General features: G+C 55.0%; 1 protein-coding gene across 1 annotated transcript; it reads right to left on the reverse strand.

The window, feature by feature from the left end:
• Positions 1-164: 164 nt before the first annotated feature.
• Positions 165-25,231, reverse strand: LOC140912962 (uncharacterized). Its single transcript, XM_073348442.1, has 14 exons — positions 24,960-25,231; positions 24,487-24,557; positions 24,179-24,305; positions 23,496-23,609; positions 21,858-22,463; positions 14,988-15,119; positions 11,904-12,017; positions 9,847-11,509; positions 9,694-9,757; positions 6,941-7,109; positions 6,634-6,716; positions 6,115-6,241; positions 5,631-5,747; positions 165-4,903 (listed from the first exon to the last, which is right to left on the reverse strand). Exons 1-14 carry the CDS (start codon positions 25,087-25,089, stop codon positions 3,492-3,494), a joined length of 4,929 nt encoding a protein of 1,642 aa, XP_073204543.1. The 5' UTR covers positions 25,090-25,231; the 3' UTR covers positions 165-3,491.
• Positions 25,232-25,359: the final 128 nt, after the last annotated feature.

Here is a 25,359-nt window from a genome sequence, read left to right on the forward strand (position 1 = left end):
TTGCCCCGCCACTACTCCTACTGGGAGGAGTACTGCCCTACTGCCCAGAACCTGGACAAATTTCAAGGTAGTTGGATACAAAATCAAGACATCTGGAACAATCTGAGGACAAAAATACAAGCAAAAAAACCCAGGAAGATGATTTTTCTTTTTAAATTGACATCTTGTTTATTGAATTTTCCAGAATAAAAGTTATGCACAAATCAAAAAAACTTGCTGATGTGCTCTGTACACACAAGATTCCTCTTAAATTAGTGGTGAGACTAAAATTAGAATGCACAAAATTGTACCAACGAGAGTGTCAAGAAATTACACATAACCAGTTAGGAGGGTCTTAGACAGTATGTATGGAGATGGGTCTAATATAAATTGGTTGGATAGGTAGGTGGGAACGGATGGATGTATGGATTAGATGCATAACTATATGAGGAGGAGGGGGCATCCATGGGAAATATGAAACCACCGGAACCAAAGCAAGCTAAGAAAAGACAGAATAGATCTTGGTCTGATTTCTAGTGGAGAGATCTCCAAATTTATTACTGAGTGTATTGCAATAGAGCTAACTGGTCCTAACTGAAATTACGGCCCCATTGTGCCAGGCACTGCATAGACTCCCAACCGAGCTTGGGGTCCCCACTGTGCTGTGGGATATTTTGCAGATCTCTCATGGGATATCTTGCAGATTGTAGATGACACCACAGGACTGGGAAATGTGCTGAAGAAGGAGAATGCCTAAGTCAGTGGTTTTCAACCTCTTTTCATTTGCAGACCCCTAAAAAATTTCGAATGGCTATGTGGGCCCCTTTCAAAATTCAGCCTGTGGTCCGTGGACCCCTTCCACAGAAGTCTTAGACTGAAAACTGGCTGAACAGAATTCAACTATAAATATTGCACGTGCTCAGCACGGCATTTGACACAGCGCAAGAAAGGGGGCTAAACTGTGGGCTTCTACGGTAACGACAACAATTCTCGGTTTCAACCTGTAGTATTCACATACTTTTGATTGATCATAAAAATAGAATGCCTTTTCTGGGATCTGAAACTTTATTTTCATAGTCACCTTTCACAGACTCCTTAGCCATAGTCTACCGACCCCAGTGGGTCCACGGACCACAGGTTGAAAATCACGGCCTAAGTGATCTTCTCTGAGATCCTTCCTGTCCCTGGCACAAAGGAAGACAAAAGATTCTGGAAGTGAACCCCTGGCTTGGTAAGTGGTGTAGGATGTAGGGCTTTGGTTTTGTAGAACATTTGCCCATCTTCTGTGGGGCAAGGGGGGCTGTATAGTTTGGATGGCCTCCACCTCAAAATACTTACTGGATGGGGGACTCTCTCCTAGGAAGCAATGACTGAAAAAGATTTGGGTGCTGTTGTGCATAATCAGCTGACCATGAGCTCCCAGTGTGATGTTGTGACCAAAAGGGCTAATGCGATCCTAGGATGCATGAACAGGGGAATCTCAAGGAGGAGTAAAGACGTTATTTTAACTCTGTATTTGGCACTGGTGCGGTCATTGCTGAAATCCTGTGTCCAGTTCTGGTGCTCACAATTCAAGAAGGGTATGGATAAATTGGAAAGAAGTCAGAGAAGAGCCACAAGAATGATTAAAGGATTAGAAAATCTGCTTTACAGTGACAAATTCAAGGAGCTCAAGCTATTTAGCTTAACAAGGAGAAGGTTAAGGGAAGGCATGATTACACGCCATAAGAACCTACTTGGGAAACAGAAATTTGATAATGGGCTCTTCAGTCTAGCAGACAAAGGTATAACATGATCCAACGGCTGGAATTTTAAGCTAGACAAATTCAGACTGGAAATAAGGCATAAATTTTGAAGAGTGAGAGGAATTAACCACTGGAACAATTTACCAAGGGTTGCAGTGGATTCTCCATCACTGGCAATTTTTAAATCAAGATTCAGAGGGGTAGCTGTGTTAGTCTGTATCAGCATAAACAACGAGGAGTCCTTGTGGCACCTTAGAGACTAACACATTTATTTGGGCAAAAGCTTTCGTGGGCTAAAACCCACTTCATCAGATACATGGAGTGGAAAATACAGTAGCAGGTATAAATATACAGTACATGAAAAGATGGGAGTTGCCTTACCAAGTGGGGGGTCAGTGCTAACGAGACAATTCAATTAACAGTAGAATACCAAGAGAGGAAAAATCACTTTTGTAGTGGTAGTGAGAGTGGCCTATTTCAAACAGTTGACAAGAAGGTGTGAGTAACAGTAGGGGGGAATTAGTTTTTATAAAGATTGTATGTTTTTCGAAAAGCTCTGCTCTAGGAATTATTTTGAAGAAGCTCTCTGGCCTGTGTTACACGGGAGGTCAGACTAGATGATCACAGTGGTCCTTTCTGGCATTGGCATCAATGAATCGATAAATAAATGAGTTGTGCCAGGCCGTGCACAGACACACAGTGAGAGACAGTTCCTGCCCCAAAGAGCTCATCATCTGAATTTTGATTAGCCCCATTTTACACTTTGAGAACAGAGACTCAGAGAAATTAATAAGCTGAACTAAAGCCCATGGGAGTCTTCCCACTGACTTCAACGGGCTTTGGATCAGTCTGTGAACCCCTGACCTTGGCTCCAGGAGAGGGGAAGGAGCAGAGAAGGATGGCTAGATCTGGTGAGATCCTGGAGAGTGAAGAGATGGGGCCCCCATGGGATGGGCACAGACATTAGGGGACAGGCTGAGCCTGTGGGGTTAATGATCCTTGCTGGGAGAGGAGTATGGGAGGGGGACGTGCCCCCAGAAAGAACGGGATTTCTGATAGATATGACTTAAAACGCCTCCTCCTGTTCCCCATGATGCCCAAATCCAGCCTCTCACCCTGCCCACCTGCATCAATAAAATTCAATAAAGATGAGTGAGAACCAATAAAGATGACCAAAAATGGTTAGTATCATTCTGGGGTGGATTAACAGGAGTGTCTTACGTAAGACACAGGAGGTAATTGTCCTGGTCTATTCTGCGCTGGTGAGGCCTTAGCTGGAGAACTGTGTCAAATCCTGGGCACCACAGAAAGATGTGAATAAATTATAGAGTCCAGAGAACAGCAACAAAAATGATATAAGGTTTAGGAAACCTGACCTAGCAGAACTCTTAAAAAGCTGGGCACATTTAGTCTAGAGCAAAGAAAAGGCTGTGGGGGGACCTGAGAACAGCCGTTAAATATGTCAAGGGTTGTTATCAAGAGGATGAAGATCAATTGTTCTCCCTGTCCACTGAAGGAAGGACACAAAGCAACGGCCTTTATCCGCAGCAAGGGAGATTTAGGTTAGATATTAGGGAAAACTTTCTAATTTTAAGGGTAGTTAACCTCTGCAATAGGCTCCCGAGAGAGACTGTGGAACCCCCGTCATTGGAGGTTTTTAAGAAAAAGGTGGGACAAACACCTGCCAGGGATAAGGTTATTTGGCCCTGTCTCAGCACAGGGGGCTGAAATTGATGACCTCTTGAGGTCTCTTCGAGTCCTACATTTCTATGATTCTATCACTGCGGCTTCTCTTTCAGCCTGGCTGGGTGCACTGTGTCCCCAGGGGCAGCCCTGCTGCCCCTCCTCCACATCCCCTGGCCGGATGAAGGGATCCCTGTACAGGCGGCTGGCAGTGGGCACGTCTGACAGGCCCCTCTCCTTGGCATGAGTCCTCTGGTGCTGGGCCAGAGCCGAGCCCTGAGAGAATCCCCTCCCACAGTGGGGGCAGACATAGGGCCGCTCTCCAGTGTGGATCCGAACGTGCTGTGTCAACGCCGAGCTCTGCTTGAAGCTCTTGCTGCACTGGGTGCAGCGGTAGGGCCGCTCGCCCGTGTGGGTGCGCTGGTGCCTCTTAAGGGCCGAGCGGTCCCCAAAGCCCTTCCCACAGTCCCCACAGCAGTGGGGGGTCTCGCCGGTGTGGGTCCGCTGGTGCTGGATCAGCGCCGAGCTCTGGCTGAAGCTCTTCCCGCACTGGACGCAGCGGAAGGGCCGCTCCCCGGTGTGCAGCCGCCGGTGGGTGGTCAGCGCCGATCTCTGGCTGAAGCTCTTCCCACACTGGGGACAGGGGTAGGGTCTTTCGCCCCGGTGGGTGCGCTGATGTTGCAGCAGGGATGAGCGCTGGGTGAACCCTTTGCCACACTCCCCGCAGGCGTTGGGCCGCTCGCCGGTGTGGGTGCGCCGGTGCCCATTGAGGATGGAGCGCCGCATGAACCCCTTTCCGCACTGGGGGCAGACGTGGGGCTTCTCCCCGGTGTGCACCCGCCGGTGCTCCGTCAGCGACGAGCCGCGCCGGAAGCTCTTCCCGCACTCGGGGCACTTGTGGGCCCGCTCCCCGGTGTGCGCCACCAGATGCGCCACCAGGGCGGCGATCTCCCCGAAGCGCCGGCCGCACTCCGTGCACTTGTAGGGCAGCTCCCCCGTGTGGCCGCTCTGGTGCCGCAGCAGGTTGGTGCGGGTGCTGTAGGCCGCCCCGCAGTGAGCGCAGACGTAGGGCTTTAACCCGGCGTGGACGTGGGCGTGGCGGGTCAGGTGCTCCTTGTGGCGGAAGCTCTTCCCGCACTCGGCGCAGGGGTACGGCCTGGCACCGCTGTGGATGCGCTGGTGGCGGAGGAGGTTGGAGCGGATGGCAAAGCTCCTCCCGCAGTCAGGGCACTGGTAGGGCCTCTCGCCCGTGTGGGTGCGCTGGTGTTTGATGAACTCCGAGCTCTTCCCAAAGCTTTTCCCACAATCCCCGCAGATGATGGGCCCCTCTCTTGGCCGCGGGTGACCACTGGCCTTGGGTCTTTCCTGCTGAGACAGCTTCCCCCTCTGCCATCCCACGCCACCAGATGCCTCTCCCCACTCTGGGCTCTGGGACTTCCTGTGCAGCTCCACCCCTGCAGACCCTTCCTGCTGGGGGTTTTCCCTCCTGGCACCTGCTGGGAGAGAGAAAGAATCCAGCCAGGGTCTGACCATGTGCTTCCATATCTCCACTGGGATCAGAAACAGGCTCATCTCACGGGAACCCCTCATTCAAGAAGCTGGACATTACCACAGCTCGGCAGAACCACGACGGTGACATGGATCTAATGGCTCACATCGTAAGTAGAGAGAGAGCATCCAGTAGTTCGCCTCAGCATTGATCAGTAGGGGGCGCTGTGCTGCAGGGAGTGGGGGAAGGAAAGGGGCTCAATAAGGGGCATTCTCTTCATGTAGTCAGTGCTGACCCCAATGCAGTGAAGAGAATGGGCCAAATCCCCAGCCAGTATATACTGGCTGTAATTCCACTGGAGTCAATGGGTCCAGATTTTCAGCTGGTATAAATTAGCATCACTGCATACACACCAATGCAGTAACACTCGTTTACACCAGCTGAGGATCTGGCCCTGCCTTGTTAGGGTCTAACATGTCTAGAGATACCAACCAGACCCTGTTCGCCCATCCTTTGTCTCCCCTTCGCCCATCCTTTGTCGTTCAAGAGGGTAATCCCCTTGGGGCAGGCACCATGTCTATCTTTGTGTTTGTGCAGCCCTGGCTCAGTGGGGCTCAGATCCTGAACAGGGCCTGTGGGCGTTGCCATAGTAACTGAGACAGATCTGGGCGGGCGTTCCCAGCTTTTCCCTTCTCTCCCGGACAGTCTCCAAGCCGGTGTCGCTCATTCCCCACCTGTGCCGGCGTCTCTCATGATCTCCCTTTCCTGGGAGCCCGGGAGATCCGGCACCCTCGGCTCTTCCCCTCGCTCCATCCAGGAGATCGCAGCCGGGTCGGGGATGGGGACTCCTGCTGGCGGGGAAGGAAACAGGTGAGACGGCACGTGGTGAAATCTCATCCAAGGGCTCAGTACAGAGAACATGCCCTGGTTTTAACCCCGGCCCCGCTCTCTGTTGGGTAGAGCGCAGGATCCAAGCAGGGGGGGAATGTTTACAGGGACCCTTTGGAGCAATGAGACGCCTGGGGGCAGACGGGCTGTACCCCGTAGGGGAGTCAGGGATTCCCACGCACAGGTGAGCTGGATGCAGGCAGACGACAAAAATAAAACCCAGATCTAACCCCACATAGATAACTTATCTGATGGGCCAAAACCACCTTGGCCACCTCTGAACCACCCTGCCCACCACCTCCTGATCCTCAAGGGGCAGCGGCTCCTCACCCAGCGAGATCAGAGCCTGGTAATTCTCCTGCATGACGTCCCTGTAGAGCTGCCTCTGGCCTTCGTCCAGGAGCCCCCACTCTTCCTGGGAGAAAAACACGGCCACCTCCTCGAATGACACTGGCACCTGGAACCACAAGAGACCCAACAGTCCCATCTGACAGCAGCGGGAAGCAGGAATGAGGAAGGAGTGTCAGGGAGGGAGGGAGGGAGGAAGAGGGAGAGTGGGGCAGAAAGGGGATGGGATGATATTCACAAGGGAAAAAATTCTCCCTACTCCCAAAATAGGACTGAATCCCTCCCTTGCTGTAGCCAATGGGCTTGTGCAACAGATTTCAGTGCCTCAGGATCCAGCACCCTACTGCTGTTCAAAATAAAGTCGCAGACAGAGCGGGATTGGTGCCCAGAGGGCTTTTGAATGATCCCTCCAAGCCTCAGAGAGGAACCAGTTAATGTCCCGTAGGAAAGACGCTGAGCTCCATCCTTCGACAGCGAGGATGGGCTGACCACGCAGCTCACCTGGAAGCCGACCATGGGGGTTGATGACACGGACTCCTGCTCATCATCGCTCTCCTCCTCAGATATCTGGGGCAGAAGCTGATCTGGGAAGGGCCAGGGAGGGGAATGTGAAGAATGTATTATGTGGGGGTCCCAATGCGGGTATCTCCCCCTTCAAGACAAACCCTTCTGCTCCCACGTGCTGGGGTCGTGCTGAGCCCCTGGCACCCACTCACCCCTTGCAGGGCCGCCCCCTTGGCACAGGTCTTAGCCCTCCAGTGCCCCCTCAGCTGCTCTCCCACCCCATCCCGAGCACCCTGCTCAGTACCCCTTTCCCATCGCTCTCGGGGCTCCTGGGACGGCGCGCTCCAGGATCCTGAAAGTTCCTCCTGGGATACACACTTCAGTTGCAACAGCTGGAGGCTCGGGGAATCCATCTTGTCTGAGACCACTTCCTGCCCAGCTTCATTGAACTGCAAACAGGACTTGAACAGAGCCTGGGAGAAAGAGATAACAGGGGAGCATTACGTGGAGGGGTGCTTGCATCCTAGCCACAAAGGGCAAGCACAGCTGAGAGCTCAGGCCTCACCGTGGTGCAACCCTCAAGGCTTCTGGGGTTTCCAGGCTAAGAGCTCTGGCTTGGAGCTGCCGTGGGCCCTGCAAACTCCCCCACCTCTGCTCCTCAATCCTGGCTGCTTCTTTCCAGCCTCCAGGCAGCGATTTCCTGCCTCTGCTGCTGTTTCTCTCCCTCCCCTGGAGCCACCTATGGCTGCTGCTCTCTGTGCCCCCAGCACCTGGTTAGCACCCAGCTAACTGCCCAGCACCTGGTGCCCCCAGCTAACTGCCCAGCCAGCTGGGGTGATTCCCCTGAGCCCTGGCCTGAGGATGCTGCAGGGATGCACAAGACTGACTCTGAGTCCAGGATGCAGGGGGCTGGACAGGAAGGTCCCAGTGCTATTACAGTCCCCGCTTCTCCACAGGCAGGTTTGGGAGATTGTTGGTTTTAACCCATTAACTTCCCAGATCGGAAAACACTGCTTTTCTGATGAGTGAGCCCATCCCTGCTGGCTCTGTGCACCACAGACCAGGCCCTCCAAGGTATTTAGGCTCCTAACTTCCAGTGATTTGGGGCACTGGTTGTAAGGGGGAGATTTCAATGGACGTTAGGAGGCTAAATATCTTTGAGGATCTGGGATATAGGCTCCCCCAGGGAAGCCTGCAACTCCACTGGAAATTGCCCTTCGCCAGCCCTCCCTGCACAGTGGTGCTAGAGCAGTTTTTGGAGTGGGGAGTGCTAAGCTGCACCCCTCTAACCCCTGTCCGTGCCCCTTACCGCCCCCTAGAGCTGGGGCCAGGAGCAGGGCCTTGGCTCTGGGACTGGGGGACGTGGACGGGGTAAGACGGCAGAGGCTGGAGCCACAGCTCGGGCCAAGTGTGGAGTCCTGGCCATGAGGCCAGTCGCCGGAACCTCGCATGCAGGGCTGGTGGCCAGCAGCCTGTGGCCGGTGGCCAGGACCCTGGGGCCACCAGTGAAGCCCTCGGGCACAGGGCCAGCACCCCACGTGCAGGGCTGGCAGCGAAGCCCCCGGGCAGCAGCGGAGCCTGTAGCTGGAACCTCAGGGGGCAGAGGGGTGCAGGGCCAGCAGCAGGGACCCTGGGCGGCAGGGGCGCAAGCTGGGGATGCAAAACCTAGGGGTGCTGCAGCGCTCCCCGCAAGCCTACGCCCCACGCCTATGTCCCTCTATGGTCACACTGATGGATGCATGGCCTTCTTTGGGGGAATACGATTCTGCTTTCCATTGTTGGCCCACTATTGACCCCTGTCAGTTTAAACAGTGCGGGGTGCTCTCCCCTCTCAGCCAGTGCTGACCCCAATGTTGTACAGGGAGTGCTGGGCTGAGATGGTGCCTGGTTCGGTACCGATCACACATCTCTTCCGAAGGGCTGGGGCTTGAACTCTGGTGTCCCGGCTCAATCCACCCCTGGATGTTCCTAGTCACTTCCTCACCCCCTCCCCATCCCACACAGCGTCACGGGGTACAGGAGTCTCTTCCCTTTCCCGCCTCACAGTTTGTGCAATAATTTGAGGTGAAAGATCAGCTATGGAGCCCAGCCATTGCAAAGCCCACCCCAATTCCCCTCAGCAGACTCTGGGGAGGACCTCAGGCCTGACGGGTCTGTGGCAGTTGCAAATAGTGGGAGGTTCAAACACTGGGGCCCGTGGTGTTGGAAATGGAGGGAAAAGGGCCTGGTGGGTGGGGAGGTGGCTGTGGCTGTTGGAAATGGCGGGAAATGTGTATGCTGCGGCCAGGAAGGCTCCATGACAGCTGAAGGAAGCTCTATGCCAAGATCAGTAATCGGAAATCTCCAAGATCAGTAATCTCCTGCAGCTGTGGAGAAAGAGTCTCAGACATCACAGCGAAGAGAATCTATGTACTTTATAGGCAGGCATACCGTGCCCTCCACAGATCTATTACGAAGATAATCCTTGTAGCCTCTCCAAGGCCATTCGTGACTCGGAGTACCGTGGAGGATGGCATTTTTATTTTCTTCCCCCCAACACCCTGTCTCCCCTGCCAGCACGTTGGCAATCGCCCCCCTCCATCTCCACAGTCAAATCTGCGCTCTGGTAACTGCTTTTTCGGTGTGTGTTTGTACAGCGCCGAGCACAGTGGGGTCCTGGTCCATGAGTGGGGTTCCTAGGGGCTACCACACTACAGAGAAGAGTTCATCTTCACTAAGATACTGTTTATTGACCGGGGAGAAATAAGAAAAAGAAAACCACCAGCAAAAACTCCTGATGAAAAGCATTTTTTCACTCTCATCTAGGCATGGGTGGCACAGAGCCAGGGGTCTCCATTACCAAGGCTAAAAATGCTACAGCTCTACCATTAGGGACCATGCTGGGCCTGGGAGGGGTTAATGATCCCTGCCAAGTGGGGAAGGGGGAAAACTACCCCAACTTGGGGCACTTTGTTGGCCACCTCCACCGAAGAGATGCCCGGGACCCCTGAGAAGCAGAACATAACTGCCCTTTACATTTTTCCTTCATAAAGTTTGTGTTTCATTTTTTATTCCGACCTCCCGGGCTCTGACCCCTCCATCTTGTCCCCGGCTGTCTGGGTAGGCGGGTGGCTCAGTGTCCCTGGAAAGAGCCCCACCACGTTTAATTCCTGTTGCACCATCCGATGCCCAAACCCTCAATCCAGCCCCTCCCAAAAATCTTCCCTTCACTCAGGCTCCTCTTTAATCTGCAGGGAGGGTGCCGGCTCCTCTTTAATTTCCCGTGGCAGTTCCGGCTGCTCCTGTTTAACCTGATAGGGCCCATCTTGAATATGCTGAGGCGGCTCCGGTTCCTCCTTCACCTGCAGGGGTGTCCCCGGCTCCTCCTTCACCCGTGGGGTCATCTCACAATCCCACGTCCCCGGCGGGAGCACCACCACCACCTCCTCGGGCTCGCTGCCACCCTCCCCCGGCTGAATGAAGGGGTCCTTGTAGAACCGCGTCCCCACGGCCTCGTGGGAGCCGCCGCTCTCCTTGGCATGAGTCCGCTGGTGCTTGGCGAGAGCCGACCGCTGGCTGAAGCTCTTGCCGCAATGGGTGCAGGAGAAGGGCTTCTCCTGCGTATGGATCCTGGTGTGCTGGACCAGCGTGGAGCTCTGCTTGAAGCCCTTCCCACACTGGCTGCAGCGGAAGGGCCGTTCGCCGGTGTGGGTCCGGTGGTGCCGCTTGAGGGCCGACATACCGCTGAAGTTCCGCCCGCACTGGGCGCAGCCATAGGGCGACTCCCCCGTGTGGGTGCGGCGGTGCTGGGTCAGCGCCGAGCTCTGGCTGAAGCCTTTGCCGCACTGGCCACACTTGTAGGGCCGCTCGCCGGTGTGCAGCCGCCGGTGCGTGGTCAGCACCGAGCGCTGGCTGAAGCTGCGCCCACACTCCTCGCAGCGATAGGGCGTCTCGCCGGTGTGGATCCGGCGGTGCTGCACCAGAGCGGAGCTAGCAATGAAGCTCTTGGGGCAGTCGGGGCACTGGTGAGGCTTCTCTCCGGTGTGGGACCGCTGGTGCTGCAGCAGCGAGTGCCGCTTGGTGAAGCTCTTCCCGCAGACGTCGCAGACGTTGGGCCGCTCCCCTGAGTGGCCCCGCACGTGGTCGTTGAAGGTGGCACGGCGCATGAAGCTCTCCCCGCACTGGGGGCAGACGTGGGGCTTCTCCCCGGTGTGCACCCGCCGGTGCTCCGTCAGCGATGAGCCGCGCCGGAAGCTCTTCCCGCACTCGGGGCACTTGTGGGCCCGCTCCCCGGTGTGCGCCACCAGATGCGCCACCAGGGCGGCGATCTCCCCGAAGCGCCGGCCGCACTCCGTGCACTTGTAGGGCAGCTCCCCCGTGTGGCCGCTCTGGTGACGCAGCAGGTTGGTGCGGGTGCTGTAGGCCGCCCCGCAGTGAGCGCAGACGTAGGGCTTTAACCCGGCGTGGACACGGCCATGGCGGGTCAGGTGGCCTTTCTGCCGGAAGCTCTTCCCGCACTCGGCGCACTGGAAGGGCCTGGCGCCGGTGTGGATGTGCTGGTGTTTGCTGAGGGTGGAGTGGAAGGCGAAGCTCCTCCCGCAGTCAGGGCAGCTGTAAGGTTTCTCTCCTGTGTGGACCCGCTGGTGCTTGAAGAGGTCATAGTTCTTCACAAAGCTCTTCCCGCAGTCGCCACAGATGACACGGCCCACCCGCCTGTGCCGTGCCTGGTGTGCGGATTTAGCCTGGGCCTTCCCCTGTCCCAGCCCCACCCCACCCTGGCTCTCGACGGCCTCTCCCCGCTTGAGGCTCTGAGATGTCCCATGTGGCTTTGCTCCCACGGGCCCTTCCCGCTGGTGATTCTCCTCCTCGTTCTCACTCGCCGTCCCGGCACCTGCTGGGAGAGAGAGAGAGAGAGAGAGAATCCAGCTGGGGCTTGTTCCCGGCGCTGAGTAGAGAGGGGGTAGCAAAGGGGTTTGTCACTGAGCAGAAAACCTGATGGGCAGGAAGCGAATCCCCCAAACCCTTCCCTGAGGGCAGGGGAGCAGAGGTTCTGCCCCAACAGCCCAGCTGAGTCCTCAGAGAAAGGCTGGGGAAGGTGAGGACTCCTACCGGAGTTAGGCAGGGCAGATGGGATCCAGGCGTGACACCTGCCATGAGGACAGGGTTCCTGTTGGGACAATACAGAGCAAGTGAAGACAGAACTGGGGGGCCTCCTGTGGCTTTGCTGGGATCCTGGCTTTTCCCTTCACTCCCGGACGGTCTCCGAGCCAGTGTCGCTCATTCCTCACCTGTGTGGTCACCTCTGGGGATCTCCCCTTCCTCGGAGCCCTGGAGATCCGGGACCCTCGGCTCTTCCCCTTGCTCCACCCGGGAGGTCATGGCCAGGTCAAGGATGGGGAATCCTGCTGACAGGGAAGGAAACAGGCAAGATGGCCCTTGGTGAAATCTCCCATGGGGGCTTGATACAGGGAACGCTCCCAGATTTTAACCTTGACCATGTTCTCTGCTGGGAGAAACACAGTATCCCAGAGGGGGAAAGTTCATGGGGACGCACTGGGGCAGTAAGATGCCAGTGGGGAGAGATGGGCTGCTCCCCTATAGGGGAGTCAAGGATGCAAACACAAAGAGGCTGGGGGGGCTCATGCAAATGGAAACTATTAAGCCATTTTAAAACTTGCTAACTGACTCGAGTCTCTTCCAAGAATGCAGATGACCCCAGCAGTTGCCCTGGGCAGTTCAGTGGGCACATGCTTCTCCCAGCTCCTAATCCTCAAGGAGAAGCAACTCCTCACCCAGCGAAATCAGTGTCTCATAATGCTCATGGAAGACGCCCCGTAGAGCTGCCTCTGCCCTTCGTCCAGGTCACCCCACTCTTCCTTGAAGAAGCACACGACCACCTCCTTGAAAGTCACTGACACCTGGAACCACAAGGGACCCCCATCACAACCCACTGCACCAATTCCCTTCCCTCCACAAAATCAGTGCATGAGCCACAAGATGCACCACAGAAAGCTTATGGCGAAACCCCAAGAGAGCAAGGAAGCAGCGAGAGGTTTCCTTGGTGTCGGTTTTGGAAGAGAGAGATTACTAAGAAGTGGGCTGGGGCAGGAAAGGAAGAGAAGGGATATGCTCCTACAACAGAATCAAAAGATCCATATATTGAAGCCAAAAGGGACTGTTCTGACCATCTCGTCCAACTCCCTGGATAACTCAGGTGAGAGGATTTCACTCAGCAATTCCTGTATCCAGCCCAATAACTTGTGGTTGAACTAGAGCATAAGTTTTAGAAGGAGAGGTCCCATCTGGATTTCAAGACTCCCTCCTTTGAGAAGCTGGTTAATCACACTCCCTGTTTAAAATGTGTGCCTTATTTCCAGGATGAAGTAATCTAGCTTCCACTTCAAGCCTTTGGATCTTGCTCCTACTTTGCCTACTAGGTTAACGGAGTCCTCTGCCCTCAAGAATCTCCTCCCTACAAAAGGTGGTTATAGACTGTGATCAAGTTACCTTTTCACCTTCTCTTCAGTGAGCTAAATCAATCTTGTTAGAGAGCCAGGGCTGCTCTGTGGGAACATGGTGGATTACCCTTTCCAACATGTGGAAGTTAGAGTGAAACCTGAGAGGAAGTGGTGGGAGACTCCGGGGCACCCTGTATCTCTCTAAATCCTCTGGTCCTTGCTAACTGGCTCCTGGTACCAAACCTGCCCTCTCTAAGCGAGGAAGATAAAGAAATAGACAACTCCAGCTACACCTTCTGGACCCTTCCCAGTTAGGGAGATCATGTTGGCTGGCAAAGGGAGAGATTTTGAAGAGCTGACCCCAACCAAAGTACCTCCCCTCTACAGCCTTCTGGGCTTCGCACTCAGATTGGCTACGGCTTCCAAACAGTCTCCTGTCTGCGAGTGGCCAAGACGGAGGCTGCCGCCCTGTAGACCCGGCCAGCCGGGATGATTCATGCACATGCTCAGCCTCTGGAGATTGCTACAACTCTTCACTTGTAGCCTCGAGTTGTGATCTCACAAGCGCTTCGGCTGGCCCGGAACGGAGAAGCTGATAGCCACCTGACAACAGCTCTGCTCCTCCACAATGCCTCGCTGCTTCTCAGCCTCCATTTTGGTCCACATGTCATAAAATGGCTAAACTCTCCTCCCGCCTCATGATCCTCTGAGAGCACAAAGCATTGTGGGAATTGGGCGAAACACGTCTGTCTGTCCACCCCTGAACTCTGTCTCCTCCAGGATACCCCTCTCTCCATGAGATGGTCTCTCTCGCCTTTCACTCCACTACCTCTGCTCCTCTGAACCAACTGCGCCACCCCACATCCTCCCCACAACTTCACACCGAGGCCCGTGGAGAAGCCAGCATGTTCCCTGGCAGGTGGAGGGAGCTGGGATTCCTGCCTCTGACTTGGGCTGTGCTGCTGAGCAGAGAGGCCTCATCTCCACGCAAGATGCTGTGATGGCCACCATCTCAGCCAACACACCAGGGACCTGCAGAACTAAGAGCACGCTGCTGCAGCTTGAGCTGAAGAACCAAGGCTCTGCAAAGGGGGCTGAAACCGACTCCTATCCTCTGTGGGTCAGGCACTGAGGGGAGATCTGTGGCATACAATCACCAATGGGCAACAACTGCTTCTCGGTGGGGTGGGAGGGGGGAATCAGTGGCCCCTGCGCCCATGAGAAGGGTCTGCCAAGTCGCCACCATCCCCTGGGGGTGGGAAACCCTGCGGATAGGGCATAAAGGGGATAGATGGGGGAGAAATGGAGGAGAAGGGAGGGGAGACTTTGGTAGGCCAGATAACCCAGGTGGCTCGGCAGAAGCTCACCTAGAAGCCAGGCATAAGAAGCCAGGGCAGGGGCTCCTGCCCTCCATCACTCCCCTCCTCATGCGGACCGGACAGCCGGTGCTAATCTGGAAGGGAAACAGGGTCAGGGACCAGACCCACTCTGGCCCAGGTACCTTAGGGATCAAACCCCTCTGCTAGAGCCCAGGGCCACTCTCACGAGGAGCAGGCCCTGCTGGAAACACAATCAGCCACATTAGCAGCCCCCAAGCTCCAGCCACTTGGGGAGCAGCTCCCCCTCCTCGTTCTGGAGCTCCTCTGTTGAGGAGGCGCATCCCCACCCTGGGACAACCTGAACTGGGTCTGGGAAACAGTCTAGTCACTGTACAGCTGGCAGCTCCCCCACAGCTCTGCTGGTGCCCCTTCATCCTGACCCACAGGCCCTGCTATCCCAGCCCTGGGCTCCGTGCTGCCCCACAGCCCTGCCGGTACCCCTCAATCCCAACCCACAGCCCTGTTCTCATTTGCTCTTCTTGGCTGCTTGCACCCATTGCCTGCCCCTCTCGCTGGGACTCCCCGCCCCTCTCACCGCTCCGGCCAGGGCGATTCCCTCCGGGGCCCTGGGGCTGCAGACGGGGATTCAGCCCCTTTGCACACAGGTTGCAGGGAGTGACTCCGAAGCGAGCCCGGGTGATGGGGGCTGGCCCAGGAAGGTCCGTGGGTTATTGCGTCCCCATTTCAGATCACTTCCTGCGCCTCTCTCTCCGGCTTGGGAACTCAGTGGCCTTAACCCTGCATTTCCCCCCCGTGTTGTTTGCGCGTCATGAGCATTTCTGGGGGGGCCCTCACCCCCAGTCTGGGAAGGGACACTGCAGGACGTTAAATGCACACGCTGCGCTCTGGGGTTGCCTGCCGGCCGCTGGCAGAGGAACCCGGCTGGCGTGGGGGGCTCAGCAGGGGGCGCTCTCCCCTCGCAGTCAGGGCTGGCCCCCATGCCCCAAAGGAGCATTTCCTGCTGAGACAAACACCCTTGCCCCGCCCCCTGCCCCGCCCCTTGTCGGAGGCCCCGCCCACCCCACTCATTCCATCCCCTGTGGGGGTGCTCACTCTCCCCACCCTCACTAGCTCATTTTCACCCAACTGGCTCAGGGGGTTGGGGTGCAGGAGGGGGCTGGGCTGCGGGCTCCGGCTGGAGGTGCAGACTTGGAGGGGGCTGGGGATGAGGGGTTTGGGGTGTAGGAGAAGGCTCTGGGCTGGCGCTGAGGGGTTCGGAGTGTGGGAGGGGGCTCTGGGCTGAGGCAGGGGGTTGGGGTCTCCGGCTGGGGGTGCGGAGTCGGGGGGGGCTGGGGATGAGGGGTTTGGGGTGTAGGAGGGTGCTCCAGGCTGGGACCGAGGGATTCGGAGAGCAGGTTGGGGATCAGGGCTGGGGCATGGGAGGGGGTCAGGGGTGCAGGCTCCGGCAGCGCTTACCTCAAGCAGCTCCCGGAAGCAGCGGCATGTCCCCCCTCCAGCTCCTACGCGGAGGCATGGGCAGGCGGCTCTGCGCACTGCCCCGTCCGCAGGCACTGCCCCTGCAGCTCCCATTGGCCGTGGTTCCAATTGGCAGCTTCTGGCAAACAGAGTCGAGGGCCGGGGTGGGCAAACTCCGGCTTCTACACGTAGGGGCAGCCAGGGGTTCCGCATGTTGCCCCCACCCCAAGTGCCGCCTCCGCAGCTCCCATTGGCCGGGAACCACGGCCAATGGGAGCTGCAGGGGTGGCATTTGAGGCAGGGGCAGCATGCAGAGCCACTTAGCAGCCAGAGGGGGGACATGCCACTGTTTCTGGGAGCTGCTTGAGGTAAGCACAGCCTGGAGCCTGCACCCCTGACCCCCTCCCGCACCCCAACCTTGATCCTCCTCCTAGGGTGACCACGTCCTGATTTTATAGGGACAGTCCTGATATATGGGGCTTTGTCTTTTGGAGGCACCTATTACCCCTATTTTGGAGGCACCTATTACCCACCCCGGTCCTGATTTTTCGCATTTGCTGTCTGGTCACCCTACCCCCTCCCACTCTCTGAACTCCTTGGTCCCAGTCCAGAGCAGTCTCCTGCATCCCCAACCCCTCATCCCCAGCCCTACCCCAGAGCCAGCACCCCCAGCTGGAGCCCCTACCCTCCCCACACACCCCAACCCACTGCCCCAGCCCAGAGCCCCCTCCTGCACCCTGAACTCCTCATTTCTGGCCCCACCCCAGAGCCTGCACCCCCAGCTGGAGCCCTCACCCCCTCCCGCACCCCAACCCCCAATTTCATGAGCATTCATGGCCCACCATACAATTTCCATACCCAGATGTGGCCCTCGAGCTAAAAAGTTTGCCCACCCTGGTCTAGGGACACTTCAGAGCATGGTTTTACATCCGTGCCCATCCTGGCTAATAGTCATTGATGGAGCAATCCTCCATGAACTTATCCAGTTCTTTTTTGAACCCAGTTATACTTTTGGACTTCACAACATCCTCTGGCAATGAGTTCCACAGGTTGACTGTGCATTGTGTGAAGAAATAGTTCCTTTTGTTTGTTTTAAACCTGCTGCCTATTAATTTCATTGGGTGATCCCTAGTTCTTGTGTTATGTGAAGGAGTAAATAACATTTCCTTATTTACTTTCTCCACACCTATAATGGTTTTATAGGCCTGTATCATATCCCCCCCTTAGTCATCTCTTTTCCAAGCTGAAAAGTCCCAATCTTTTCAATCTCTCCCCCTAAGGAAGCTGTTCAATATCCTTCATCATTTTTTGTTGCCCTTTTCTGTACCTTTCCCAATTCCAATATATGTTTTTGAGTTGGGGCGACCAGATCTGCACGCAGTATTCAAGGTGTGCGTGTACCATGGATTTATATAGAGGAAGTATATCTTGTTCTCTATCCCTTTGCTAATGGTTCCTAACATTGTTAGCTTTTTTGACTGCTGCTGCACATTGAGTGGATGTTTTCAGAGAACTATCCACAGTGACTCCAAGATTTCTTTCTTGAGTGGTAACAGTTAATTTAGACCCCATCATTTCATATGTATAGTTGGAATTATGTTTCCCAATATCCACTACTTTGCATGTATCAACATTGAATTTCATCTGCTGCTTGGTTGTCCAACCAATCCCCCAGGTTTGTGAGATCCCTTTGTAACTCTTCGCAGTCTGGTTTGACTTAAATATCTAAACTTTGGTCTTAATAAAAAGACCAAAGCTAAACCTAAAAAACATTCCTGCCCCTTCCACAGCTGCTGGTAGCAGCAGCTGGCAGACCTCGTCCAAGAGGAGGAGACAATGCAGGATACCCATATGGAGTGGCTTTCCGTGGCAGTTGGAAATGGCGGGAGGACAGAATGTTGGGGCCTGAAGGTTCCATGGCAGTTGAAGGAGACATTTGCTGTGCCAGTGTGACCCCCTTTCCTTGATGGGCTGTTGTGGAAGAGATCCTTAGTTATTGCTAAATTAGAACCAGTTAAGACTTGTTGTAGGAACCCAGTGTTACTAGACAGGTACCAGATCAGCCCACAGTAGGGCGAGCGGGCTCCGGATTAGGCCAGATGCCACAGCTGTCTTGGGAAGGTCAGATGGGCTTCTCCTGGGCATGCTCAAAGTCAGCAGGGAAAGAGCCATACCAGGCATCCATATTGACAGGACTTCACATGCCTCCTTTAGGGTGGTAGCAGCTGCCCCTAGAAATACAAGCGGGGTGTGACAGAAAGGCCAGACACACTAGAGAGAGCAGCTCTAGCTATGGGGCCACCTGGCCTTGCACTTTGTAGACCCTGAGCAAGGACTTGAATGGAGATGCTCAGGAACTGACAGGGGGAATGTGTCCACTAGCCAAGAATGTGCCATCTGTCCCCGGGACATGGAGCTGCATGGAGAATAACCTACTACTGCTACCTGCTAAATAAGTCCATCTTTTAGTTCATAGGGACAGAGGCCTATACCGTCTTTAGTGGCTAAAGATCCCAGCTTCGGCCTGCCTACCCATGCTATGGGGTGGGCACACAAGAGTAGTGATCAGAAAGGAGGAGGAGAAAATCCAAAAGGAGATCCTACACAGAGCAGGACAGGAAATCGTTTTCTGTCCCATTAAAATTTTCAAATTTTTGGAAATTTTTCCCGTCCTGAATTGGGATGCAAATTAAAATTTTGACATCTTTAGTGAGCTGAAAATCTGGAAAAAAAAAAAGAAAGAAAAAGCAGGTTCAGATTTCATTATTATAATTTCATGATATTTCACTTTAATTTTGACCTTTTTTTGTCATTTCCCCCCTATAATTAGCTTACATTTCCAAACGAAAAGCTGCGTTGAAATGGAAAAATTAAAATTTTAATTTAAAAAACGTCAAAATAAGTCATTTGAACAATCTGAAACCTGTTGGGTTGGGGTTTTTTCCAGTCAAGAAATTTGTCAAGAATTTCCCACAAATAGTTTTCGTTTTGGCAAATTGGCATTTTTGATGGAAACATTTTATCAACATATTTCTAACCACCTCTAGTCCTCTACAGATAACAGTAAGCTAGATCTGACAAACAGGGGGAGTAGATTTAATTTATATAACGTTAATAGTTCTATTGCATTCATCACCAACACGTGTGTTAGACACACACTGAAGAGCCATGGTGTTTTAAACCTAGGACCACGTAAAACTTACATACAGAGCATTTATTTTACACAGATATAGAACATTTCAGCCATAGCTCTCAAACTTCTGCATGGAGGAAGGGAGGTCTTATCACCCTCGGTTTACAGATGAGGAAAGTGAGGTACTGGTAGAAGTGACTTTTAAAGTTTAACACAGCATGTCACAGCCAGAATGCCTATAAGTCCTGACTCCCTGTCCTCCTGCTCTAACCAACGAGACTATGCTCCCTTGCGAGAGCTGGGGATAGAACCCAGGAGTCCTGATCTCTCCAGTGCCTTCCAGACTTAACATATTCCACCCTTTTTGTCTCTGTAACAAGGTAGGAAATTCACATCTCTCAAGCCAGAGAGTCAGTAACCACTCCTCTCCAGATCCGTCAAATCCTGAGCCAAGCTCCAACTGACCCAGATCAGGGGTGGCCAGCCTGAGCCTGAGGAGCCAGAATTTACCAATGTACATTGCCAAAGAGCCAGAGTAATATGTCAGCAGCCCCGCCATCAGGTCCCCGCCTCTTGCCCGCCAGCAGTCCCACCGATCAGCGCCTCCCACTCCCTCACCGTGCCTCCTGCCCACCACAATCAGCTGTTTCACAGCGTGCAGGAGGCTCTGGAGGGGAAGAGGGAGGAGCGAGGGCAAGCTTCCCCTCTAGATACAGACAATGCAAAGCCAAGCTGGGGATGTGAATCATGAACGCCCTAAGATTAGGGATCAGGATGGATTTGTAATTTATTATTTATATTACTAATGCAAAGGGTCATCACTGAGATCAGGGCCCCCAGTGTGCCCGGGCTGCACAGACCCCATCCGAGATCATGGCCCCGGTGGTATTAAGTGCTGCACAGACCCCAACTGAGATTGAGTCCCCCAATGTGCCAGGCGCTGCACAGTCCCCCACTGATATCAGGCCCCCATCGTGTCAGGCACTGCACAAACCTGGTTGAGATCACAGCCCTATTGTGCCAGGCACTGCACAGACCCCAACTGAGATCAGGTCCCCATCATGCCAGGCACTGCATAGGCCTGACTGAGATCAGGACCCCCATAGTGCCAGGTGCTGCATAGACACAGTGAGAGACAGTCCCTGACCCCAGAAGCTCACCATTTAAATAAGACAAGGAATAGGAGGGGAGACAATGGCAAAATGACTGGCTGAAGGTCACATAGCAAGTTGGTGGCAGAGCCAGGAATCAGTGTGTGAGACGGTTAATGATTCCTGCTGAGCAAGGGGCAGAGCAGGGGGAACTTAACCCCATTCTGGAGCAGTTTGCACCTTGAGGGCTGCACTAATTCCTGGAGGTGTTTGTTGTGAAGCAAAACAATCAGCCTCACTTTTTCCTCCATCAACTGCTTTGTGGCTTATTCACATAACACAGCTGCTAATGGCAGTCAGACCATCCAGGATTGCACCAGTGACTTCAAAATATAAAAGTATAAGCTGTTACAGCAAAGACCAAACCCTCTTTAACCAGGGCTATAACAGACTCACATCCTTTGTGGATCAGGGACAGAAGGGGAGCTATGACACATCACCAGTGGGTTACGCTACTGCCTCCCAACTAACGGGTCTGGTCAATTAACTTAAGCCAAAGGGGACTGAGGGTGGAGCTCGATGGAAAATGTTTCTGGGGGTTTTCTCCTCTCCCCTTTCCCCCCTCCCCCAAAGTTTTTGATGAGAAAAGGAGGAAAAATCACTTGCCTAAATTTTTCAAGGAAAATTTTGTTTTTTCCAGCAAAAATTGGAAAATTTCAGACAAAACAGAAAGTGTAAATTTGGAAATGCTTCATGGGAGTTGTAGTTTTTGTGCCTCATGCTCCCATTCTCTTCCATAGGCTGGCAGTGGCCTACCTGGTTGGACTACATCTCCCATGATGTACTCTGGTCTCCCCCAGGAGATGGGAGGTAGTGCATCATGGGAGATGTAGTCCATAGAGTACAACCAAACCACAACTCTCAGGAAGCATTAGGGCACATACACAAATTGAAACATTTCAGTTTCCGACTTAAATTTTTCTATTTTCGGGCATCTGTTTCTTTAACAAAAAAATTCAACATTTTCCATGGAATGCGAACACTTTTCATGGAAAAACTTCATTTAATCAAAAATCCAATATTTCATCAAAATAAAGTTTAAATGAAATTTTTTCAGCCATTATAATTATGCCTGGCTCTTATCTAGTGATTTCCATTAGAAGATCTCAAAGAACTTTACAGTATCATTGTCCCCATTTTGCAGATGGGGAAACTGAGGCATAGAGGTGGCCGTGAGTTGCCTAAGACCACCCAGCAAGCCCGAGGCTGAGCCAGGAAGAGAACCCAAAAGTCCTTATGTAGTGCTCTGTCCACTAGACCAGTGCTTCTCAACCTTCCCAGACTACTGAACCCCTTTCTGGCTTGTCTTGCGTACTGCCAAGTTTCACCTCCACTTAAAAACGACTTGCTTACAAAATCAGACATAAAAATACAAATATGTCACGGCACACTAGTACTAAAAAACTGCTCACTTTCTCATTCTGTATGAAATTTTAGTTTTACTGACTTCGCTAGTGCTTTTTATGTAGCCTGCTGTAAAACTAGGCAAATAACTAGATGAGCTGATGTATCCCCTGGATGACATCTGCGTACCCCCAAGGATACGTTTACCCCTGGTTGAGAACCACTGCACTAGACCACACTGCCTCACAGCCCAGCTCCAGATTTTGGATCAAGAGATCACAGGTTCAGTCCCTGTATTCGTTATAGCTGCTCTCTTCTCACTCCCCAGACCAACAACCCAAGTGCAGATCCCATCACCCACTCTCCTCTTTCACAGGCTCAGTATACCACATCCCACCAGCCTCCCCCTCGAGGTCCTGTGCCTGGACGAAGGGGTCCTTGTAGACCCGTGTCCCCACAGGTCCATTGGTGGGGTCTCCATGGTTCAGGTGCTCAGTCTGGTGCTGGGTCAGTGCAGCACTGTGCCTGAAGCCCCTGCCGCATTCAGCGCAGAAACAGGGCCCCTCCTGAGCATGGACGCGCCGGTGCCGGCTCAGGGCCGAGCTAAGCTTGAAGCTTTTCCCGCAGCGGGTGCAGGGGAAGGGCCGCTCGCCGGTGTGGACCCGCTGGTGGCGATCCAAGCTGGAGCGGATGGCGAAGCACCTCCCGCAATCAGGGCACTGGTAGGGCCTCTCACCCGTGTGCGTGCGCTGGTGTTTGATTAACTCCGAGTTCTTTGTGAAGCTTTTCCCACAATCCCCGCAGCTGATGGGCCCTGCCCTCCTGCGCCTGTGCCCTGGCTCCTTCTCTGCCCGCTGTCGTCCTGTTCTGCTGCCATCTCCCCTCTCAGGGCTCTGGGACGTCCCATTCGGCTCCGCTCCCGCAGGCCCTTCCTGCTGGAAATTCTCCTTCTCTATCCCGGCACCTGCTGGGAGGGAGAGAGAATCCAGGCGGGAATCATAATTTTACCAAGGTCCAAAATGCATAGCTTCATAGATTCCAAGGCTAGAAGAGATCATCTAGTCCAACCTCCTATCGAGCACAGGCTAGAGAACATCCCCGAATTACTTCCTCTTTGAAGTAGCACAGATCTTTTAGAAAAACATCCAAACTTGGTTTTAAAATTGACCAGGATGGGGGGAATGACTGGTTGGCTTAGGGGGTCTTGGCCTCTCCCCATGCCAGTCTCTCAAGCACTGCTAGCTGGCATTGGGGTCCTGTCCCCCAACTCTAGGAACAAACCTGTCCTGTAACATCAGCCACCCGTTCTACTGAGGGAACAACCAGCTGAGTGAGGGCTGGCCCCAGTGCCACACTAGGGGCGCTGAGCTGCAGGGAGCAGGATTGGGAGCTCAGTAGGGGGCGCCCTCAACTCACAGTCAGTGCTGGCCCAATGCAGCGACAGGGGGCACCGTGTTGCCAGGAGCAAAGTGGGGGCTCAGTGAGGGGCTCTCTCCCCTCACAATCTGTACTGACCCCAATGTGTCCCACCTGGCTGCTTAGAGATTCAAGTTATCTCTGTGGTGTATAGGAACTGCATAGTATTCCTTTAAATAGCATGCGAGCCCTCTAGTGGTGTTCACTGTGTTTTAGAAGCCACTAGAGGTGTAATATGCCCCTAGCTAGGCTTTACCGTCTGTGTGTAATTAGTCCTGGTGGTTACACCAGGGCAGCTGGGCCTGAATTGGTTCTTCAGATTATTGCTGTTGTGCAAAGAGCAAAAGACATGACAGACTCTTCTAAATCCTGGGGGCTGGGAGCTGCTGTTCAGAACTTGGGGGCCGCTCACGGTGGCTTTGCTGGGATCCAGGAGTGACGCCTGCCGTGAGGACAGGTGCCTGCTGGGGACAATACTAAGCGAGACCAAACAGAACTGGAGGGCTCCTAGTGGCTTTGCTGGGATCCCAGCTTTTCCCTTTACTCCCGGATGCTCTATGAGCCAGAGTAACTCATTCCTCACCTATGTGGGCGCCTATTGGGATCTCCCTTTCCTGGGAGCCCTGGAGATCCAGGACCCTCGGTTCTTCCCCTCGCTCCATCCAGGAGATCACGGCCAGGTCAGGGACGGGGAATCCTGCTCGGGGGAAGGAAACAGGCAAGATGATGCTTCGTGAAGTCTCCCTGGAGGGCTCAGTGCAAAGAAGGCGCCCTCGTTTTAATCCCGACCCTGTTTTCTGCTGGGGTGTGGGGGTGGATATGTTCACAGGGACCCTTGGGGCAGGGTGATGCCTGGGGGAAATGGGCTGTGCCCCCCATAAGGGAGTCAGGGATCTCAACACACAGTGAGAGGCCCGAATGGCTCAGGGAGTCGCTGGGCCATTCCTAGCCCGGCAGAGAGAGCAGAACCCCTGCTGGGCACGGAGCTGCCTTGGGAGGGGGATACAGGGATTCAGTGCCTGTGTGAACTGGAGCAAGGACATGCAGCCACCTGTGCCCTGGAGAGCCCTGGGGGAGGGGATCAAACTACCCCATGTGAATCCCCTTCCAATGAGGGGCTGTGGGGGTGACAGTCTCTCCTGTGGGGTTGGGGGCAGGGGCCAATCCCCCAGAAATCTACAGGGCCAGGGAAGAGCCCTGAGACGAAGCTATCCGGGGCTCCCCGCTACATCAGCTCCTGATCCCCGAGGGGCAACAGCACCTCACCCAGCGAGATGAGAGTCTGGTAGTTCTCCTGCATGACGTCCCTGTAGAGCTGCCTCTGCCCTTCGTCCAGGAGGCCCCACTCCTCCCGGGAGAAATACACGGCCACCTCCTCGAACCCCACCGGCGCCTGGAACCAGAAGGGACCCCGCTCAGCACCTGACGCTCCAGCCACGGCCCCCAGCGCTGGATCGGAGGGCGGGCAGCGAGGGGCACAGCTGGGAGAGCCCAAAGGGGGAGTCTGTGGAGCAGGATCCAGGGGGAAGGTGCAGTGCTCACTGTCCGATAGCACATCCCGCTGCGCATCTCACCTGGTAGCCAGCCGCAGCGACCACCAGCTCCTGTGCCAGGCCGCTCCCCTCCTCGCCCAGGGCAGGCCGATCTGTGGGGAGGACACGGGGGGTCAGAGGCCAGGGCACAGCCCCACGGGGACGTGTGCATGGCCCCCTATGGAGCAAACCGCTCTGCTGGAGACCCGTGGCTGGCACAACATCCAGGGGGCCCTGCTGGGGTCATGCTCATCCTGGGGCACATGGGCGGCTGCTGGGATCGCCAGCCCCCTTGGCACAGCTCCCAGCCCCATGGAGCCATCTCTCTGCTGCTCCCCCATGATCTGGGGCACGTGAACCCTGCGGGCAGCCCCGGGGGCACGAGACACAAACACTCGCCGAGTCTCTTCCAGCCGCACACACGGAGCCCAGCTCTGCAGCTCCAGCGACTCCCGATTTCAGCCCTGCCGCACCCGGTTCGCGCCCCGCCGCCCCTGCGCCCAGCCCCGCCCTACCCACGTCCTGCCGCCCGCGGGGCTCCGGCAGCGGCTGGTCCGGGGAGCCCCGGGGGAGCCGCCGGCCTCCGCCCCCCGGCTGGGAACCGGGGCAGGGACCGGGCTCCAGCTGGGAGCGCGGGGGATCCATCGGGCCTGAGATCCTGTCCCGTCTGCCGGCGTCACGTCCCCACGTGTGTCACCCGGAGCCAATCCGCTTAGACCAGGGAAATGAATGGGCCCTGCCCGTGCCCCTCACTCCCGACCTGCAGCCCCTGCTATGCCAGCCCTGGGCCTCCCCCTCCCTCGTCAATCGCAGCCCGCCGCCCCTGGGCTTGCCCCATCTCTCCCCATAATCACAGCCCTGTGCTACCGGTTGCTGTGCTGCAGGGGGCGCTCTCCCCTGTAAGGCAGTGCTGAC

The sequence above is a fragment of the Lepidochelys kempii genome, chromosome 6, assembly GCF_965140265.1.
Source record: "Lepidochelys kempii isolate rLepKem1 chromosome 6, rLepKem1.hap2, whole genome shotgun sequence".
Classification (NCBI taxonomy): Eukaryota; Metazoa; Chordata; order Testudines; family Cheloniidae; genus Lepidochelys; species Lepidochelys kempii.

Excerpts from the sequence above, each read along its gene's own strand:
- LOC140912962 (XM_073348442.1), bottom strand. The coding sequence starts at position 25,089 with ATGGATCCCCCGCGCTCCCAGCTGGAGCCCGGTCCCTGCCCCGGTTCC. Across the intron at positions 24,558-24,959 it reads CCGCGGGCGGCAGGACGTGG|ATCGGCCTGCCCTGGGCGAG; the intron begins GTAGGGCGGGGC and ends TCCTCCCCACAG. Across the intron at positions 24,306-24,486 it reads TCGCTGCGGCTGGCTACCAG|GCGCCGGTGGGGTTCGAGGA; the intron begins GTGAGATGCGCA and ends TTCTGGTTCCAG.